Consider the following 22500-nt stretch of genomic DNA (forward strand, 5'->3'; position numbering starts at 1 on the left):
ATAACAAGAGTGGACTTCCAAACTCCCATAAATTATGTACTTGTATTACCTATTCACCCAATATTAAAGGCAAGATTACGAAGTTGGCTGTGTTAGCTGCATGGTTAGCTGCTTAGTGTAGTGTCTTGTAAGGGCTGTCCTGTATTTCGTGAGTAGGCACAGTGTCATATTCTCTCTTCTCTTGCAGATGTGAACAGTATGAATCTGGATGACTACAACATTCATGTCATCGCAAGCGTTTTCAAGCAGTGGCTGAGGGACTTGCCAAATCCTCTAATGACATTCGAACTGTATGAAGAATTTCTCCGAGCCATGGGTAAGAGTCTTTCTTTAATCCAGAAACATGAGTCCCATATAATGAAATAAGCCGTAAATCCGTTTCCCTTGTATCTATCATAATAGTAATAATAAGAACAATATTTTTGTTGTGGCATTTGAACCTGCAGGTCTACAGGATAAGAAGGAGATTATTCGAGGAGTGTACTCTGTGATCGATCAGCTTAGCAGAACTCATCTCAACACACTGGAGCGCCTCATATTCCACCTAGTGAGGTGAGCGAGAGAGACAGTGTATGTGTGTGTGGGGGTGGATGTCTGTGCTCAATACCTTCTGGTATTCATCAAAAATATTAGAAAAAAGAAGAACCCCACTTTGTTTGACCTCTTTCTTGGTAGGATTAGTTTTCTGGTTAAACCGGTTGACATGGGGGAAGCAGTGTAAAGAGAAAAAGCCGTGGAAGACGGTGCTTCAGTAATGTGTGCTGCTTTGGTTTTCCAGAATCGCCTTGCAGGAGGACACCAATCGGATGTCTGCGAACGCGCTGGCCATAGTGTTCGCACCCTGTATCCTGCGTTGCCCGGACACCATCGACCCCCTGCAGAGCGTCCAAGATATCAGCAAGACCACCGCGTAAGGCGCCAGCACTTTTCCATAAAGCTGTTCAAATTAAATTCTTACCTCTGTCTTTAGTAAAATAGAGCACAGGCCTCCAAATGTTCAACTACTGCTGGATTTTACCTGTGCCACTTGACCAGCTCTGTCCCCATGCTGTTAGCTGTTGGGCTGCTTCAGTAGGGTATTCTGCCGATTCTCCTACAATAAGTTGACTCAAACTAAGCTGTCTGCTCTCCTTCAGTTTTAAGTCCCTTAGTGTTTCATATTTTCACTTGCAGGTGTGTAGAATTGATCATTTGTGAGCAGATGAACAAATACAAGGCCAGACTAAAGGACATCAACAGCTTGGAGTTTGCAGAGAACAAAGCAAAGAGCAGGCTGTCTCTCATCCGGAGATCTATGGTAAGATCCTAATGAAGTGGAGATGGTACTGCTACGCTCAGAAACATGCTGCACTGACGGATAGACTAAAGCTAGTCAGATGTTAAGTTTATTTATTTTCATTTCCATTAGCTTTTATCATTAACATCAACAATTTTACTTTTATTCTAAAGCTGATGAAATTCACATTTTTAATCAGACTGCAGTTTGTCTGATGAATAGATTAGTATTTAGTGTGGGATTTGATGATGATGATGATTATTAGACATTTTGCAGATGCTACTAAGTTTTTGTTTCTTATTCTAAACACTAACATAAAATACACAGTGTTTCCTACAGTTCTGTTTTTTACAGTTTCTGTAGTAGCTGGTATTGTTTTTTTGTCTGACATAGATCCTTTATGCTCCATTCTATTAGTATAAATGTCTTCTAGAATGGTTTCAGCTATGTGGTTGATACAACAGTCAGCACTGTTGTTTTTCTTGAAGGCAAAAAGCTAGTTTATTGATCTGGGTTTTTATTTGTGTGTGTTCATTTCTATACCAATCCCCTTTGGTTCTGCTTCTGTAATGGACCCTTCCATGCAATCCCTCCCTCAAGCTATGGCTCACGGGCCTGTTTTCAAGTGTTTTTAATCCTTCACCTCACAGCCTGCTATAGAAAACACTCCAGGCCACACTTCAATTAAAGGATCCAGTATTTAAGATGGATCTAGAAGCAGTGCCATCTCTTCATACTACAAAAGCTTATTGCAATTGTCCGCATCATCTTATTAACTAACCTGATCTATATAGTTATAATTCTGGTAAATTAATTCGGGTCTTTGAACTGAAGTGTTGCCGTATTTCCCTATCAGAAAACCCAACCCAATCCCACACCATTACAACCTCACTGTATTATCTTTTATAAAAAATATAGATATAATTTTATTTTCTCCATGTGCACTTGTTGATGAAAAGGAATCACTACCCTTTCTTCTCTGGTCTCCTGAGATCCAATGTGCCTAATTAGAAGTGAGTGAAACTCATTGGGCTGTACAGATCAATTGAGCATGTCTGGAGATGTGATGCCAAGGCCAGGGTGGTCATGGATGCTACACGGCCCTCTCGATCATTGAGAGGCGGCTCCTCGAGGGCACGGTGGTGGAGAATTGTCAGCCTTAATGAACGGCAGCTCATGGATTTTTACATCTCTCCTTTTATAACAAAGCATCCCACAGTGCTGTATAAAATTAAACAAGGCAGGACAGCCCATTATGCAGTCAAAGCAGTAATGTGAATGCACTTTAAAACCAGATTTAAAGGAGCTGGGATGGAGCGCATAGATGGGCAGAACCGCAACAGAAGGCCCTGTCCCTGTCAGTCATGCAGCTGACCCTTCTCTCCCTTTTCTATCGAACCACAAGGCTTTAGGATTCAGGACTGCCCATTAAAATGTATGCAAGTTATTATTATTATTTTTTTTTTAAAGTAACCCTTTTTGTACCAGTAGTTCCTACTACCCATTTCAGTGAAGTTACACTAACCCTGTTCTCTCCTCTTCCCCTATCCTCTCCTAATCCAGAAACCTGTACTAATCGCAGTTAGGTTTATGAGCATAACCCGCAGTGCGATCCCGGTATGTATAATCCATGTAACCCTGTGCCCGCCATCCTTCCAGCCCATCTCCGTGTTGCGCTTCCTTCAGCCATCTCCGCCGTGTACTGTGTGGCTCACTGTGCCATCCATGTCCACACTGTGCCGCTCGCCCGCTCGCCTACCTGTGCCGGCAGAGTGACAATGCTGGGGGAGAAACATTAACTCAAGCAACAGTTGCCATGCAAAGTGTTTTCAATGTGTCACCTATTCGACGTGGAGTTGTTTCATTGTCAGTGTCTGTCTGCTGGTGTCGATCAGAGAGTGCCAAGCCATTCTTGTTGACTGTAGCTGCTGTTCTGCAATCGGTTTTAAGCTGTCCCTTTTTTAATCACCTAACCATTTGGTTTCCAATACTGAACTGCCACAGGTAAATAGGCAGTGTGTGTGTCAAGAACAGTGACTGAAAGATGGCTGATTAAATGAGAAGCACATTTAGACTCCTCACTCCCACTGATTGGGAAGGTATCTGAACTAGCCAGTGGTTTCTTTAACTCTTGTGTTGTGTTGGTGGTGGTTGGTGTCTTGTCTTTCGTTTTCAGTCAATTGTCTAAGGCTGGCCTGTAATCTAAAAGGCAGTAATTCACAGAAGCTGGGTCCCTGCGCCAAGTTAGCTGGATTAGCTGCTACTAAGCATAGTATTAGCATAGGCAGCAAATGAAACCTGTTACAAGCGCAACTTTATTTTCTTGTGGAAGCCAGCTTTCTAACGCTATGCAGTTTCTTTGACCTAACACAAAGCTGTTTGTCCCGTCATCTCAAACTGGTTTGATACTCTGACATCTGGAAATACCCAACAGAGGGTGCAAAACAGAAATGGGAAGTGTCCGCACTCCTGAGGAGGACAGGAAAGGCTTCTCTGGACTTCTCAGGAGTTCGCTGGGCCATTGTGAAAGCCCAAGAAACACCCCATCCAAGACTAGTTTCCATAAGTCTATTCGAGATTTACAGACCATGGGTTTCAGTCAGTCAATTAGGGTAGGTTTGCTGAATTAAATATAATGAAGCTTGGTGTGACAGAGAAGACAGGTAATAAGATAAACTGGGTATTTCCTGGTGTAAACAAAATGAACAATAGCATTCAACCATTTATTTGTTGCTTTTTTTTTACATAGAACATTAATCACTATAAAGATCTGACCTGATGTTACTGTTTTGCCTTTAATGAAAGCATCGTCTAGCCAGTTGTAGCACTACCAATGGAAGAATGCCTCATGTTCAGATTAAAGCACATCACTATAATGCAGGTTGCCATCTACATGGTACAGCTAACTGGGTCCAAGGCAGTGACAGAATGATCAGTGAAGCTCTCCCTTCCTGCCAGCCTTCAGACACATTGCCAGTGGATGCACACCAGTGGATATTGAGCATGTGATCAGCGTGTGCAGCGTGTCTTCCACGTGATTTGTCTCTTCATCGGGAGACTCCATCCTTGTGGAGTTAATCATTGCCTCATGTCATGCTATTCCTATTAACCTTTATTTCATTTTATTTATTTGTTTATTTTTTAACATGCAGCCAAACGCCGCTAGAAAGGTAAAATTATTAGCTCTGCTTCTGTCTTTTGTTTGCTGAAGGAGTAGTTTGGTATTGTATTTGGTGGTTCAGCCCAACGGAGAAAGAGCCACTTGAATTATATCTGCTCTACACCTGCACCTGGTTTGAATACATTTTCTGGCAAAGCACATTAGTGAAATATTGGCAGTTTTTTATTATTGTTATAATTTATTCTAAAGAGTATACATATAAATTCCAACATCCCTATGAGCATAATATTTGAAGATTTAACTCTTCCTTCTTATTCATTAGACTGTACAATTATTACCTTCTGTTAACAAATGTATTTACTCAGACACTAGCAGACTTCTGTTATTTTACTATCCCCAGCAGCTCCTTTGTGTTTATAAACACACAAACATGACTTCTGTTATTAAGAATGATCCAGATAATATTTTCTACTTCATTGTTTTTGTGCAGTCAGACCCCAATATATTTCATTCAGTTCGTTTTAATAATTTCAGCTGCATAATAAAAAAAGGTGGAGTGGTATTTATTGTAGTAGATTGGGCTTGCGTAGGAGCTCTTGTTGCTCTTAGTTAGATGGTACAAAGTACTCACACCTCATACAGTAACTCGTCCTGCCCGACTCGCCAGACACTTCATATGTGTTCATGTATGTGTTCTGAGTGGCTCTGTGGGTGTTTGTGTGACAGGGCAAGGGCCGCCTGAGAAGGAGCAGCTACCACACTCCCTCATCGCCGGTGAGCACGCGGCTGCCCTCGGTCTCGGACGTGGCGGAGGAGAGCCCGGGCGAGGAGCCCAGCATGGACGTGGAGCTCTCCGAGCAGCAGCAGGCGGCCATGCAGCAGGAGGAGCGTGTCCTCACTGAGCAGATCGAGAGCCTGCAGAAAGAAAAGTGAGTCGCCCACCCCCCCTTCAATTTCTGATACCGATGGGAAACAATTTGAACGATGATGGTGGCAGAGTATGTAACAGAGTGGTGTGAGCATTGTGTGTGTCGCAGAGCGTAACAGCTATGTTTACAGGGAGGAGCTGACGTATGAAATGCTGACGCTGGAGCCGCGGGCCTCCGATGATGAGACGCTGGAGTCCGAGGCTTCCATCGGCACGGCGGACAGCTCGGAGAACCTCAACGTGGACTCGGAAGGCGCCACCTCAGACTTCTCTGGTGAGACTACTGTTACGTTACTGTGTGCACTGGATTACCGTTGATTTCCTTTGCCTGTCCAAAACCATGCAGTATTGCACAGTCGCATGAATGGTATGAAAACTGAATGAACAGGACCAACTATCCTACTGATAGTCCACAGATTCTCATAGGATGTTATTAGTGACATCATTCCTAGCACTAAAATCACCTGGAGGCAGCACCAGGGACTCCCAAAAGCTGTAAATGATTAATTTACAAACCTGCATTGTCTGCAATTTAAAGCAATTCAGTCCTCTCCCCTGCCTCCATAACTCTAAGAGAAGATGAGCACTCCATGAAGGGATGAATTGTTTTTATGATGTGTTGGTCAGGGGTGTATTTAGATAAAATGTATAGGATTTAGAATTAATCTATTTTAGAGCACACAAAAAGAAAAACAAAAAAATCCAGAGTGTTTGGTATACTGACAAACTCCCTAAAGCAACCACTGAGCGGTATGAGTGGTGCCCAGCTGTGGCACTGCTGCTCCTTCGCCTCACCGCCATTTGTTTCCCTTGCAGAGAGAGGCGCGGTGCTGGCTGCCACCCGCCCTAAGAAGTCAGAGTACTCAAGCAAGGGGAGGAGGACCTTGAGGAGGCAGGCAGACTCCCTGGACTCTGTGGACTCGGCCTCCACCGTGTCCTCGGTTTCCTCTTCTTACCTGTACCCCTCGGGGCCGGGCCGCCGCTTTCGCTTCCGCTCCAAGTCCCCCTCCAGTGCCCTGTTCCGCGCCAGCCCCCCCAACGACACCGTGGACGCCACGGGCGGAGAACAGGAGGGCGAGGAGCGGCCACAGTTCACCAGCCGTGGCACCTTCAATCCCGAGAAGGGCAAGCAGAAGCTCAAGACCCTGAAGAACTCTCCCCAGAAGCCCAGGGAGCCCCCAGAGGGCGGCGGACGCAAGAGGACCAACGAGCCAGACTTCAGCTCGGCGCAGCAGGTGGTGCTGTATGGCAGCAACGAATTCATGGTGTGAAGGACGCCCCCCCAGGAGGGAACTGTTCACTCATCATTTTTTTTGGAATCCAGCTCTTTCCTCGCACACGCTGCTTCCCTGTCCAAGTCAGCAACGCACACAATCATCCCAGAATCCCACTGACACTGTCAGGAAGGATGAGAGTGCTGGAGAAGTCGCTGGGCACGGCTTGTGGTGTTGTGGCCTTAACTGTGACTGTATTTCATCGATCTTTTTTCCATTTTTTGTTTTTGAACTCCAAAGACAGGACCTGAACGGGGATGTCTGGAGCAGGACAGCACAGAAAAGGGAACAGGATCTGGCAGAAAAGACAGACTGTGAGCAAGATTTCATCTGGTCGTTTTTTCTGTTTATATCTTCTGAAGGAACAGAGATATGGTTACTGTTACAACAAAACTGTGGGGGGTGGCATTTGGATTAAATAGGAGAGAGCCATTGACCGCAGAAACCCCATTAACTTAATATAAATTATTGGCTGCTTTGTGGTTTACATTCAGAACAATCCAATCATGCAGCATGTTTCATAATTATTATTATTTTCTTTTGCCATTTAATAGATTTTTAATAATGTTGAATATATAAATATATAAAAAAATGTTATATATAAAATATAAAAAAGTGTATAAAACCGGAACACCAGTGACTGCTGGGTAGTTAAATATTTATATCCATTGTTAGTCATGAGGATTCGGAGAAAGAGGGAGTCCGAGGCTGGGCTATGTTATTGTTTTTGTTTTTCTAGAAAACCACTTATGTCTGTTTAAAGGTCGTGCTGCTTCTTTCGTTTTTCTTTTTTTGTACATGGGAAGATATCGCCATCAAAGGGACCAACTTAGCTGGCTGTCTACCTTAGTCTTACAGCGAGGGCAATCCCAGCTAAGTGACAAATGTTGTTTTGAAACGACAGCATACACAGTTTAATCGCCCGACACAATGTATCGCAAACATAGATCAAGAAAACAGAAACCAAACAAAAAAGGATCTGCCAAAAGTCTTTCTTTGTGTGAAAATGTGACCCACGATCCCTTTCTTTCTCCGAGACATCAGTGTTAAACTAAAAGTAACAGAACAAGGACTTGAATTTTTTTTAGTCATTTTTTTATTGTTATTATAATTATATTATTGGTATTGTTATTGTTATTGTTCGTTTTCTTCCTACATTGTAGCATTTTAGTTCTGATGAAAGCCCTTTTCAATGTGTGGAGATTGATCTTTATGTAGAGATAGACACACAGCAGGGTGAAAAGCCAGTGAGTCCCAGACTGCCATCAACACCTGTTTTTTTCTTCTTGTTCATACTTTTTCATTTTGTAAGCATTACATTCACAAGCAAGTCAAAGCTGTCAAATTCAACATAATTCCTGGAATCTAAGCACTGTCAGCCTACGTTTAAAAATACAGTAAATCCAACCATGTGGGGCTGAAGAAAAGCCTAGTGCTGTTTCTTATGAAGTGACGTCACCCAGTCGATGGATAGCCGGTGATTCCCATTTCGGTAATAAGCCAGCAAGTGCAAAGCAAAGGGATCGCAGTGTGACTTGCGGGAATTTTCATTTCATGTACTTTATAACAACTTTGTAAATGGTGTGGGGGCTGGGGGGGGGTATTTAAGCTATTTTAGAACAGAGTAGTAGAGGGTCTCTTGCCCATCACCATTACAAGGTGGGAATCTTTGCACACCCATGCTGCGTTGTCTGTGAATGATCAGCTACACATTGTGTGAAATCTGTGTGCAGCCACCTGCTATGGACTCTTCCTTATCCTGCAGCTCTGAAGACAATGACGCAACCTTTACTGAAACCCTGCTCTCTCCCAGGCACATGCCACATGCTGATTTCATTAAAGCAGAAACTGTCCTGTACACCATTTCACACAATTAGCCACTGCAGTCGTCTTCTTACCAGAGCACGGAGTCATGCAAAACAGGGCACAATTCCTTAGTGGCAACAAGTGTCAGCTGCTTGCTGGGTTAAATCCACTTATAGGGACTCCATAGCTAATCCAGCTGTGCGGCTGGAAAACAAAGATATTTTTGTTGTTAAGTTTGTTTGTTTTTTAAATAATTTAACATTTTTTTCTGAAATTAGTCTTCCTTAATTACAGCTGCATTAGCTATGATAACACTATAACTGTGAGTTCAAATCTACCCTTTTAGTTAAGAAAAACACTTTGGTTACTCCTGCACATATGTGGCAATCAACTTACACTATCAAATTTAATTCAAGATAAAACTACCATCATTGGCAGTAATTAGAGTACAGGGGACTTTATTTGTGTAACTGAATCTGTCATTTTTTTTAAATATAAAAGTGACATTCTCTTCTATTTTCTTTGTGAAATATTAAAATTTTTAGATCTATTATCAAAAGCCTTTATAGGCTTAGAGACCTTATATACACACTATACTGTAACCTGTGCAATATTAAAAAAAAAAAAAATGAAGCATCTGCCACTTAAAAAGGAGCCACTCTCAAGTTTGAAGGCGACTAAGTTTATACAAAACAGCTGCATATGTGTCTCCAGACTTGGGTACGCATGCAATTAAATATTCCATGGCAGTCTGTTGACAGCAGACATCAACAGGACCCTTTGGGACATTCTGATGCAGTGCCTAGGCCAATGCCTCGGATTTCTTTTAGAGTTATGATTACTTCAAATCAGTACATTACAAGTCCGGTTTAAATGTGGGCATAAATAATGATTTTTTTGGCTTGCACTTAAGAAAAACATCACCTGTATTGTTGGGGGGTTCTGAGTATTATCCATTGACTACCCTTAATTTATTTTTCAGTTGCGCATACCATTCCCAATTTCCTACACAACGCATTATGCCAGTTTTGATCTTGGAACACAGTCTGTTTTTCTTTCCAGCATAACATTGAAGGGCACTTTCTGTGTATTTTATATTTGTCAGTTTATAATCCAGTTTATAAGACCCCCCCCGACACACACACACACACAGTTTTGTACACCCCTCTCCATCTTGTTTGGTGTTACCAATCTTACCAGTCAGTGGTGGAGCTCTGTTAGTGACCCTGCCAGACAGCTTCAAAATAAAAAATCAGGTCCAGATTGGCATGGTACAACACCCATGCTGCACTGAGTAGCTGTTACCTTCTCTGCCAATAACAGAGCAGGCCGTAAATGTCCAGTATACGTCTGAGCAGGTCACAAGTCCTGTGTTTCCAAAGCAGCTGTAAAAAACTGTTTTTATTTAGTTTACTACATATTACATATTCATTTAGTTTACTATGTATTATATTAATGCATCCTACCTGTGCCCAGATCTCTTTGCCACAAGGTCCTTGCCAAAATAATGAGTGTCAAAATCCTACATCTCAATGTTCAGTTAATTTTAAGTCAAGCCAAAAATGTACCATTTATTGCCTGACATCACAGGGTCTTGCATTTTAAGCCCATGATTTGTAGAACCTCTCAACATTGTGTTTAGTTGACTTTCTTTGCTAGAACTCTGCCACAGCTGGCATCAAGGCAGGGAGGTGTGAACATGGCACCCCTTGCTGGTCCAGGGTGCCAGCTGAGAGCCCCTTGATTATTTTGTTTAACTGATCAAACACGTCCTCTTGCCCAACTAATGCTGGCATCGGTTCCCAAAGGGTTGTCATTGTTCTTGGCATCCTGCGTAAAGTGAATGTACTAATCACTGGAAAAGGCATGCTCTGCTTTTTTTATATATAGTAATTTATGATTATGCTTAGGAGTGTACATTTGAAAAAATACCTGTTGTAAAAGGATATATTATCCTGTGTACTATGCTATATATAAAGTAATCCTGTTCAATGTTTAACTGGCCACACCGCCTGTACGATTGTGCAAAATGACGCAATCCAACTTGAGCTTTGTATTTCAATGTGAGCTGTTCTGGACACACACTCGTATGTATAAAGTGCAATTTGTGTAATATTTCTTAAAAAAAAAAAAAAAGAAAAAAGGCAAAAAAAGAAAAGTATATATGTCTATGGCTGTACAAACAAGTTTATGAACAAATAATCATCCGCTTATTAAAGAGCAAACCTGGAACAAAACATTAGTGGAATTTTTTCATGAATTGTGCATGTCTAGGTCTGTCTGTTTGTTGTACCATATTTCTTAATAGAAAATGTCTTGCAATGTTTGATATGTTTTATTGCTGGTATTTTTTTATTTCCAAAGGAGTTGGAAACCGGCTCATTTATTTAGTAAGGGCTTTGTTTGTAATTCAATATGCAACACTAATAGAAAGTAAATGTGCTTTTGTGCCTGTTTAAAATCCCCATCTCTTGCCAGAACTACATCTCTCAGGTGGAACAGGTGTAGTTGTGACGTAATGACCACAGGTGAGCCCCAAACAGCCCCGTGGAAAATTCAGTACCCCTCAACAAATCAGTGATTTTGTTGCTTCATCTCTTATTATCACAGTTATGTTGTGGTGGTTTTGAAAGGTAAGGAGCTACTTTTTTTTACTTTGTCATGTGAACGAGCATTTAAATTACATGAAAACAGTCATATTAGGAGCTCATCTTGACTGAAACTTCAGAGCTGAAAATTATATTTAGATAAATTGACAGTGTCATTATTTTACAGTTTTATATTTTTCGTATTTGGTTGAGGGGGCAGCTGGCTAAAAAGCTGGACAAATAAATAAATAATAATAAAGAAAACGGTCAATTCAAAGTGAGTTGTGTGTTTGTGCGTTATATAATTAGTACCACACCACATTGTATATTATGTATTACTTTTATTACAAAGAAATTATGAAAACCTGTAAATTATTAACTGCATTATCAGTGTTCTTTTTGCATTGTAAAAGGTTGCTTTGTATGAACTAATCTTTGGATGCAAATACATACCACACAGTGAATATGTATTTAATATAAAATCTTATTTTATTGTTTTTATTTATTTATTTTGATGATGTTTAAAAACACTCTGTGATCTAGAAAGGAAGGTGACAGACATATTTTAACTACCGAATGTGGGACCCACAGAGAAAAGTAGACAGGGCTGTTTCCCTTTATGCTTTCAATATTTATTTATTATTATTATTTGTTTCTTAGAAAAACATAAAATCTCAATTCTGGACTGAAAGTCCCTGCATTCCAGCAGCACATGTGGAGATTTGGGGTTTGATTCTGGTCCTGAGATTTATTTGGTTTCTTTCCAACTCTTGAAATGTCTAAAGCAATAGATACACTATATTTACCATAAGTACCAGGACAGGGCCCCACACACAAGCTGCTGCATTGTACCACATTGCATAGGCTTTCAATTTTTTGGGGTGAGGGGGGTGCTGAAAGGTAGCGACCTGATGAGAGTTCTTACCAGAATTAAATAGAATAACTGTGTGATGAACTGGAGCTCCGAGTGACTAAGAGACAGCAGAGACCTGCATTTCTCCATTATGCCATCTATCAATGGGATTGCAGCAGTCTTGAAGGTCGGGGGTGGGCTTACACCCCATTAACTAAATTATAACTCTATCATCTCTGAATGGCCTTTGCATTACAGAACCCAAGACATACAACACGTAAATATAACCTTTGTCCCAACGGATTTGATAATAATGTCTAAATCCAGTTTTAGCAGTCTATGCAGTCCCTTTCCTTCATACTGGAACAAAGTTTAATAGACAGGGTTTGAGTTTTGCTTTGTGTAGCATCTCACAGACATCCAAATAATAAAATTGTGTTTTAAAACAAAGATGTATGGTCGGTGACGAGATGTAATATTGAAAAAGGAAAAACAAACACAAAGGTAAACACTAATCATACAGAAGGGAGAATAGGGGATGAACATGTGCAATGAAAATGCTCACAATGAAGCCCTTTCTAGTGGATGAGGGCCTCACTGATAGGCAAGTTTCAGACAACTTAATTAGGAGCAGATAGTTACATTCAAGTCATTGATCATCTCTGCACAGCCCATGCTATCCAAGCACATCTCTCCAAATCGTATGCATGTCCACTGGCCAATTCAGCCACACAACTATTTATTTCACAAACTGACCTCTTTGGGTCATCTCTCATTGGCTGTTTTGCTGGGTATATGTGCGTCTGACTGGCTTCTCTCAGCCAGGGTGCCATGTAGACCAACCGCTCTTGGACGTTGTTTACCACCTCGTGCCAAATCTCTGATGCAAATACTAAGCCAAGCGTCTCTCTAAGCCTTTTAGTCCAGTAGCCTGCTTCACGGCTAGTGGCTCCCTGATGTGCCCATGTGTCATCGTCCTCTCCTGGGCTTCTAGTTTTTGAACATGTCACACAACAGCTTCTCCATGGGCGTGTTGCCAATGGTCCTGTGGAAAAACAGCAGCTCTATCCTTTCGGAGGCCACAAAGCGCAGAGAGGGGAGGAGCAGCAGCAGTTTTCCAAATCTATAAACAAAAGAAAGAAGATAAAAAGTTGGTGTTGCTTGAAGGGGAATCATCAGAAGTTGTGAACTACTGTCAAGTTTGAGGGCTTCGGTCTTCAAAAATGTCATAATATGAAGGCAGTAAACTTCCCAAAGCAATACAAATTTTATAACAAAATGCACAAATGTAATTGGTCAGATTGGAGGTGGTGTATGGGCTTACCTGACAGGCTGGCTGGGGTAATGTGTGCGAATGTGCTGACCCAGCATCACCTGTGACTGATCCTGAAGGCTCTCTACCTGCTCTGGGTCCTTCAATCCTCTGGTTTCTGCCAGATTAAGAAAAATGATTTACATTGCCAGTTTTATATTATGTTTTATGCCCACTTAAAATAACTATAACTGTCACATCAAATGATTCCAAAAAGTTAAGTAACTGTAACATGATAGTCCACTCTCCAGTGTTAAAATATTCTGTAGCTGATGTGTAATAAATATCCTCGGTAACCAAAATAATGTAGAATTCGTAATACAATAAAAAGCATGATTTGAAAGAAAAGGAATAAGCTTTTATGCATTTATGTGTATCATTTGTAAAATGATTTGCTCTTATTCTGATGTCAGATAACCCATTCTAATCCAATTCCTCTATGAAACACCCAAGCAATTAGTCTCTGCATTCACAAGTGTGTCAGGGTACATTTTCATTTTAAGAACTTGTACTGGAACACTGAAATCCATCTCCCTAGAGTTTAGGTGAAGGCTTTCAGAGAAGTTAGACATACAGCTCTGGAAAAAAGTAAGAGACCATTGCAATTTCAGCATCTCTATATGTATGGCAGCCATTCCATTCCAGTGTCTGGTGAATTCCAACACAGGCACACCTCATTCTACTGAATGAGGTACTGATTAGGTGATCACCTGAACCAAATCTTATTTAACGAGGAAAAGTATAAAAACCACTGCTGTGTTCATCACTATCCTCTTGCAATAGGATCAGCTGGATGGCAAAAACAGTGCTAGTAGTACCTCAAAAGTAAATGTAATCAGAAATAACTATTGTACATGTCAAAAGAGTTGAAAAGGAAAGTTTTAAGTGAGGAAAAGAAGGGTTCAATTCTGGCTTTACTGGCAGAGGGATACAGTGAGCATCAGGTTGCTTCCATCCTTAAAATTTCAAAGATGGTAGTTCATAAGAACAAGGTCAAGCACCAGGCATTGGGGACAACAAAGCTACAGACCAGCAGAGGGCGAAAACGACTCTCCACTGACCAGGATGACCACCAACCCTTTCAAATGTCACTCAACAACCATAGGATGATATCAAGTGACCTACTAAAAGAACGGCAGCTGGGGTGAAGTGCATGGTGAGGACGGTTCATAACAGGCTCCTAGGGGCAGGGCTGAAGTCATGCAAAGCTAGAAAAAAGCCCTTAATCAATGAGAAGAGCGAGTCTGAGGTTTGCAAAAGACCATAAGGATTGGACCGTAGAGGACTGGAGTAAGGTCATCTCTGATGAGTCCAATTTTCAGCTTTGCCCACAACCTGGTTGTCTAATGGTTAGACGGAGACCTGGAGAGGCCTACAAGCCACAGTGTCTCGCACCCACTGTGAAATTTGGTGGAGGATCGGTGATGATCTGGGAGTGTTTCAGCAAGGCTGGAATCGGGCTGATTTGTCTTTGTGAAGGACGCATGAATCAAGCCACGTACAAGGTTGTCCTGGAAGAAAACTTGCTTCCTTCTGCTCTGACAATGTTGCCCAACTCTAAGGATTGTTTTTTCCAGCAGGACAATGCTCCATGCCACACAGCCAGGTCAATCAAGGTGTGGATGGAGGACCACCAGATCAATACCCTGTCATGGCCAGGCCAATCTCCAGCCTGAACCCCATTGAAAACCTCTGGAATGTGATCAAGGGGAAGATGGATGGTCACAAGCCATCAAACAAAGCTGAGCTGCTTGAATTTTTGCACCAGGAGTGGCATAAAGTCACCCAACATCAATGTGAAAGACTGGTGGAGAGCATGCCAAGACGCTTGAAAGCTGTGATTGAAAATCAGGGTTATTCCACCAAATACTGATTTCTGAAATTTGCCGTGGTCTCTTAATTGTTTCCAGAGCTGTATTTTCAGCTGTTTAAATATCCAGTTCTGCTGTTCCTCTCGCCAGCAGAATGAATCTCTGTGGCCTTAAGCATAGGGAAGCCCACCTGGTTTGAAGAGGACAATGGCCTTGAGGCAGGCAAACTCTGTAGGGTCCACAGTGAGAGCCTTGAAGCGACTGAAGATCTCCTGGAGCACACGCAGATTGGCCCCCGAAAAGCTGGTCTTGCCCTGTAGGGTGGGCGAGAGCTCGGACACTGAGAGCAAGGGGCAGCTGTCCAGGGGCAGAGACCACTGGATGGCACACAGAAGGAACAGCTCGCTCCACGCCTCCTCCAGCAGAATCACCTGGGCAGACAGGGACAGCAGGTAAACCTCTGCACACACTTCTCCAGAATCACAAGGTCCCTCTCTGCCTTGACTGATCAGACTAAGTTTTTAAAGCAGGCCTTTCTCTACGGAAACTGAATTAAATTGATGGCTCCCTGCAGTCGGTGTTTGTGGGTTTTGGAGGGTGTAATGTCATACGCAATGGTCTGGATGTAAAAGCCAAGGGCTGGTAGCCAGGAGAACATGGCTCAAAAACCCCCGTCTGTCTCCCCACTCTTGACTTACACAGGAATGTTGTGGATTTATTACAGTCCAACGTCAATAAGAAAAAGAAACATTCAAAGGCAGCAGAGAACTATGATTTCTCATTTAATGACGTGTTTAAAATATGGGGGTTATAAAAAAATAAATATTCCTTGAAATGCATGGTAAGCTTTGGAGATCAGACATTCTCATCATAAAGCTGTATTCTGTTAAAATGTGACCCAGACTTAACATGAGAGTTATCTTGGCAATCTGTATGTGGTACACAGCCTGCAGACTTGTTTAAGGAACTGCACCAACCATTGCTTCCCTCAAAGATATTACTACAACTATGTGCAAAAACAAAAGCTGTTTTTACAGTTTAGTCCGTATTCATTAGGAGTTATAACCTGTTGAAAGTAAAACAATGGATAAAAACAATTACATATTTAGTCTCCCAGATTTAATTCCGTTAAGAATGAAAATGATCATGTCGGTTTTTTGTTTGCATGTTTTCTCACTCCAATATCTGTACCTCTTTTCTTTTCTGACTAATAAAGCAAAGCAAATATTTCCAATATTTTTTACGGAGCAGCAAACCAACTCTATAGTCCATTTAGTTTTCCATACAGATATTTTTTTTAAACCCTATGTGCCCTGCAACCTCCCTTCTCACTGTATTTATTGCAAGATGCAGATAACCGAGGCTATTTTATTCTCACAATAAGAAGTGAGCCTGCTGCTAATAAGTCTGCTAATGGCTGGTGTCTTACCTGGTCCCTGAAGGGCAGATTGGAGAACACAGGCAGATTCTTGGCCCACTTGACAGCCATGAAGAGCAAGCGGGCCGAGGTCTCGTACACGTTCTCCGGGCTGCTGGGTGGGTACAAAGACATCTGGTACTCTGAGGAGGCCCTTTCTGGTTCGTTGCTCGTCACATCAATGTTCTCGTCCACTGGAGGAGAACCCACAGGACATATGAGACCCCTACGTTTGAGATCCCCATTCCCATATTATTAAGTGTAAGTCAGCATTAGTGATGACATATTCTGTTAAAGCTGGATATGAGGTACAAGGCCTGTAGACAGGAATGTGATAAGAAGCCCCTCACCGTCCTCTGGCTCCAGCTTGGCACAGGTCTCTGCAGTCATGAGGCTAGCCATGAAGCGATGGTTGTTCTGGGGGCTGGCAGAGCGCTGGGAGGGGGCAGAGGAGGTGATGGAGGAGCTGATGAGGGGCCGGGTGATGACAGGGCAGGAGGAGGATGTGGGCTCCCGCGTGGTGGCCAGGTGGTCCTTCTCCGTGTCCACGTCAATGGTGTCCAGGCGCACCTGAGCTGTACTGCGTGGCTGGCGCTCGTTCTGCACTGCTGTGGAGAGAGAGCCAGAGTGAGAGAGAGTCGGCGAGCTGGCCTTCAGGAGAAGGGTCAGTCTCAAACCTTTGCTTCTATGTGGAGTGTGGAACTCCCTCTAGAGCTTTGAATGCTGCGGTGAATGTTGTGCATTTTGTATTGTGCTACTGATTGGATATAGGCCTCTTCTGATCAGCTTGTTTTGTTTCAGTGTTTTGTAGACTTTTGATTCAGCACTAAAGTGTTACAGGTCAATCCCAGCAGTAACAGTTTCATAATGGATCTGATTATGGAGAAATCAAACAGGCGTTCCTTTTATGGATTTGGATTCTGTGTTTCCAAAAGCAAAAACCTTGGTATACTGCAGATCACATCACAAATTGCTAGATTGCATAATATCGTTATTAATGCAAAAAAACAGAAGCAGGTAATTGCACTTCCATTAACTTTATTGTTATGTAGTTGACTTGTGTCTTGCAGTGCTGTTTCACTGAGACTCTTGCTTACCATCTTTGTTCATGCCAGCCTGCAGACACTTCTTCAGGCGACACGCTTGGCATTGGTTGCGATGGGCTTTGTCCACTGGGCACATTCCCGTTCCTGCCTGGCACCTTTTATGGATGGAGAACGAGGCTTTTGAAACAGAACTGGCACTGAGTGCTAGAACTGGGTTTCTTTTTGATACTAAATTCACATGCTTAAGAAAAGGAGTAGAATTCAAAACTCAAATATCAGAACCTATGAATTTGAACAGACATTTGTTTAATTTCAGAGGCCATTATGCTTAATGCTTCCCATGCTTCCATGACTAATTTATTTAAATGATTTAGTGCCATCACTTTATGGTGTTGCAGTAAACTTTCTAAAATAAAGAACTTTAAACTCATAAATATATAAGAACATAAAGCATATCAAATGAAATTATTAACCCTACATATGTATATTGTTCAATTTAAATAAAATTAAGCTGATATGATTAATTTGTTTACTTTGAGAACTTTTGCTAAGGTGTTGCAGCTAGAATATACTTTGTCCACAATTTGAGAGTTGCAGTCACTATTCACTACCACAAAACCAGTATAGAAGCAGATTACTGAATATTGTCAGAAACTAAATGTATATATCATATTTGCCATTCAATATTCTGCCCGCAAACTGTATAGCTTTAAAACCCCAGACTGGGGGAGCGGCCTGGGGGGGAGCGGCCTGTGCTCACCTGTAGATGAGTTTCCTCCTGACGCTGCGTTTGAAGAAGCCACTGCAGCCGTTGCAGGCGTAGATGCCGTAGTGTTTTCCACTGCTGGTGTCCCCACACACTTTACAGAGCAGGGCAGGGCTGAGGGATTTGCCAGGGGCTGGACTTTTAACTGAGAGAGAGAGAGGACCCACTGTAAAAACTCTAAAAACTAAGATGTTAAGAGTCACATTTTTAGGAGCTATTTTTAAATATCTGTATATATTTTTGTACCATCCAAAATGCTTTTTTTCATTATATATTTCTGCTTTCCTATAAACATCATAAGCATTCCACAAGCACCAATATAACTAATCTTCATGGGTGCAAAACATAACTTTAATGTAACTTTTGACTATGTAACTATTTTGGAGTTATTGGCCGCAGCAGTAGTGGCTGCACAATCAATAACACAAATGTGATGAAAAAAAAAAAACATCTTTGTTCTGAATGGATCTTTGCACAGAATATTCTGAAGGTCTCTAAGATTGCATCACATTGTTTTTAGATGCAATTAGTAGAATCTAGTTACTTTACAACTTGTTTTTTCTGGCCTTAATATAGTAAATATAGTTTCACTATTTTTACCTTTATCTAATCATGCACTGGCTATTTTGCACTGAATTTTACATTTGCTACATATTTTAGTAATGTCCAGAGGTCCTGAAAGGATCCTTCTGTGCCTTATGTAACTAAGTGTAATGTCACAAAGCTTGACATGTCTTTAACAATATTACAAATTAAAACAATGGTTAAGATCGTTTGGTAAACACCAGACATATGAAAGTTGATAACTTTCAGGTAATAAATTATCAAATGGGAAGCGCACATTTATTTTGATGAACCATACACTAATCTTTGCTACTTATCACACATCAGGTTACATTAGCAGTTGAAAAAAAGTCTCCAAACTGTTCCCCCATACTTTATTTGCTTGTTTGTGGCAGCAGGTCCAGAAACCTTACCTCCTCGGCTGTCATCCATGCCCGTGCTGACTGAAGACCCACTGGGAGAAGAGGGCACCATGGAGATCTTGGAAGGATGATCTTCCATCATTGGAGTGAGAAAAGAGCTCCTGCAGGGATCACTGCCCAGGTATGTACTTCTGACAGAAACTGTAAGATCCTTCAGGTTACTCGAAACACACTTTTTGACTTGACCCAACAGCACAATTCTGCAGAGTATCCAAGCAAAACACAAAATTAGATATTTTTGTTGTTGTTGTTGTTGTTGTTTAAAGGAAATTTATTTTCTTAAATCACAGTTGAATCCTTGTGTTTCCTTTTGGCTGTTCCCCCCTCAGGAGGAGGGAGAGAGAGATTGGAGGGTGTTTCTTTCAGAGCGATGTTCTCAGATCTCCGCTCATTCCCAGGTTAGGAACCCCTGTGAAGTTATGGTACATTGAGGGACTGGTGCCTGGTGTAGAACAGACCGTCCAAGTTCACCAAAAGTTTGTCCCTAGGCTGCGCTCTGTGGATAATGAAGATTTTCTGATTCGATAAGAATTGCCAGATGGTTTGTGATTGGCAGCCCGTCCGTTTTTTCGTTTGTTTGTCTGTTTTTGTTTGTTTTAGTTCACAAATATGAGTTCAGGAAAGTGGCTGTTGTCTGTCCCAAGGTGAGCTCTCTCTTTCTTGGTGTTGAATGGTGTCACTCAGCAGTTTGCACTCTGAGACCGTGTGTCCACCTTTCCTTCCTTCCACGTCGCTCTGCTGGAGTGTCTCTGTGTGAGTCGTTCTCTCTTCAGGGCTCCTAAAGGGAGGCAGGAGGATTAGCTGCAAGCGCTGTGTAAGCACATGCTTATTTGTCATCCTCTTAATCTTTACTGTCCATCTAGAGGTGGATCAATCAGTCACACTACGAAGAATTAAAAAGGTGGTGAATCTTCGGCAAGTACAAAAAAAACAAAACAAAAAAAACTCTTCAACAAAAGCCCAGGTTGGAGGCAGGAACCCTGTAACTTTAAACCTGTCTCTCTGCCCTCCCTTTCTCTTTCTCTGTCTATGAAAGCAGCACATCAGTCAGCAGTCCTCAGCCATGTCTGCATTTTAAAGGATGATTATATGGAGTGCAGATTATTGTGTTTGCCAGCCTTCAATTTGTATTGCTCTCTTTCTCCTGTGCCTCTGAATTCCAGCTCAATTTCCCCTTGTAAATTTGATCTGTGTGATTGCCCCCCATTCATAATGACTTCCACTGTTTGCCAAGGTGCCCAGCTGCCTATTAACTTCAATTTGCCTCTCTTCTTTTTATTTTTTTTGAAAGCAGATCATTCTTTTCAGTGGCAAAGGGGGAAAGGGGTGGGAGAGAGCATAATAGAATTTTTAATGGCTGTATTTTTTGCCTGGGATTAATTTGATTCACTTCTCTCTGCTGGGGGAGAGCAGGACCCATGCATTATTGAGTGGCCAGTGTCAGTAGGGACCCTTATAAGATAATTACAGGTCTTTATGAATGGGGGGCAGCACTTCACAAGTGATCTTTTCACAGCCCAGCAACAGTGCCGATTTACAGAGCAGACACCCGTGTCATTTACCAGAATAAGCAGGAAGTAAAAGGAAGGATTTTTATATATTTATATTATATAATGTTTATGATGCTTCCAGACCTGAAAATAATATTAAAATGTACATTCTTGATCACAATGGAAAAGGACATTTCCCAAAAGTCCAAATGCTCCAGAATTTCTTCCCATTTCATCATTTGATAATCCCTTCGCTCTATACAACTGGACTGTCTGTATATAATCTTAATCTACAGCCCTGATGGTCTGAATGTGCTTTAGTTCATGAGCTTATCAGGTTTTCTATTATTTATTTATTTTAATTTCCCCCAAATTGGGAAAGATGACATCTCTGACATTACATCTGTTTAATTTTGACTTGTTTGCTGTGGTCGTCTTCAATAATAAATTGCCCACAGTGACATAGCATTTAAACGTGACATATTTGTTGTTGAATCTAAATGTATATAGTTTGCAAATTGCGTATAGGTTCAGAATATTTTTTTAAAATATTGTACTGAGATCATGTTATTTTAAATATATAAAATATATGTCTGAATGTACATAGAGTATGTTAAAAGAACAGGATTTGTGGTTAAAGTAGCAGGTTTTAAAATACAGTGCTGTAATCATACAAATATTTGCTAACTTCAGTTCATGTTTATTGGCCTGATAGGCTTGTGTAATTCGGCAGAGAATCTCAGTGCTGCGCAGATTAAATCTGCAGTTAGATTCCTTTGAAATAAGACATACAAAATGCAGATCACCAGGGTCTGTGTATTAGCCGTAAAATGCTAATAATGTAAAACCAGTCCAAAAAAAGGTTAAGCAGCTTAAAGTGGTTATAAAACTTATTCTGCTGCGTTAACAAAGATGGGCGAAAAAAAAAACAATTAGCGGTAAGATTGAAAGAGCAGTGCAGACTCAAATCCTTGTGCCATTCTTTGGCCATATGGTGCCTGCTCTCTCCATCTCTCTCTGCCTAATTAGTGACCCTCCTTGATTTACAAGTAATTATTGTGCTGAAGTCACTGATTTGTTTTTGTTTTTTTTCCTTTGATTTGTGGATTTAGCTTATTAAAGACTTACACAGTGTCGGGGTCACAGAGAAAAGCTAGACAGCAACATATGCCTGCCCAGTCCACTCCTGACCACAGCCCATGAGCGGCGCACTCCCTGATGATGTAATGTGCCCCTCGATCCGTAAACACAGCTAGTTTACAATTCTGCAGCCCCCTCCTCTCCCAGTCTGTTAGATTATACTGTAAACCCCTCTCGGAGCTGAACGGATGGGAGGTCGTGTGAGGTCGTGCACTGTGAGAGACTGAGCCAGGATTCAGACCAAATATATTATTGCTCCCCGGACCTCGGTAATTGCATCATTCCCTGCCTCATGTAATATATTTACAGTGTAGGTATAATAACTTTGCTTAATGTTCGCTTAGTGCACGAGTCTACACAGCAGTCCATGCATCTGTCATGGCATTTATAAATGATAAAATCAGTGTTCCAGAGAAGATTAAAAGATTCTTCAATTAGGCGATTCTCCTCAGGCTGAAGACTGGTGAAGTTGTGTTTCGCTAAATGGGAATCCAATAAACCCATTCCACAGTTGTGGTAAGAGACTCTGTTTAATCAAACCTAGCTTTGCAGGAACACGTCGAACAGACCCTTTTCTGTTTTGCTTAAACAACTGTGAAAAAAGATTAGGGAGGATGATTAGGAGGGGGATAGTCCAGGGTTAGCAGACTGCACTTAGTTGAACTCTGTGTAATAATAATTGCCTG

At 41.6% G+C, this 22500-nt stretch overlaps 2 protein-coding genes across 11 annotated transcripts in view; one reads left to right on the plus strand and one right to left on the minus strand.

Annotated features, from left to right (window-relative positions):
• The window catches only part of myo9aa (myosin IXAa), a 175070-nt gene extending 164428 nt beyond the window's left edge, over positions 1-10642 (plus strand). For 8 of the 10 annotated variants that reach the window (XM_066701740.1, XM_066701736.1, XM_066701735.1 and 5 more), the window contains 7 exons: positions 188-316; positions 447-552; positions 779-910; positions 1174-1297; positions 5124-5326; positions 5457-5599; positions 6142-10642. In XM_066701740.1, coding sequence (XP_066557837.1) covers positions 188-316; positions 447-552; positions 779-910; positions 1174-1297; positions 5124-5326; positions 5457-5599; positions 6142-6596 — 1292 coding nt within the window. In that variant the 3' untranslated portion in view covers positions 6597-10642. Of the gene's footprint in view, positions 1-187; positions 317-446; positions 553-778; positions 911-1173; positions 1298-2839; positions 4414-5123; positions 5327-5456; positions 5600-6141 lie in introns of those variants that run through there. The other 2 variants (XM_066701744.1, XM_066701743.1) reach the window with 2 other exon arrangements.
• A 579-nt stretch (positions 10643-11221) lies between these two features.
• Positions 11222-19922, minus strand: nr2e3 (nuclear receptor subfamily 2, group E, member 3). The gene is made up of 8 exons (XM_066701746.1): positions 19176-19922; positions 18193-18343; positions 17484-17587; positions 16737-16994; positions 16399-16580; positions 15160-15400; positions 13171-13276; positions 11222-12969 (listed from the first exon to the last, which is right to left on the minus strand). Exons 1-8 carry the CDS (start codon positions 19264-19266, stop codon positions 12837-12839), a joined length of 1266 nt encoding a protein of 421 aa, XP_066557843.1. The 5' UTR covers positions 19267-19922; the 3' UTR covers positions 11222-12836.
• Between the last annotated feature and the right edge of the window lie 2578 nt (positions 19923-22500).

Source organism: Amia ocellicauda, chromosome 4 (assembly GCF_036373705.1).
Source record: "Amia ocellicauda isolate fAmiCal2 chromosome 4, fAmiCal2.hap1, whole genome shotgun sequence".
In the NCBI taxonomy this organism is placed as follows: domain Eukaryota; kingdom Metazoa; phylum Chordata; class Actinopteri; order Amiiformes; family Amiidae; genus Amia; species Amia ocellicauda.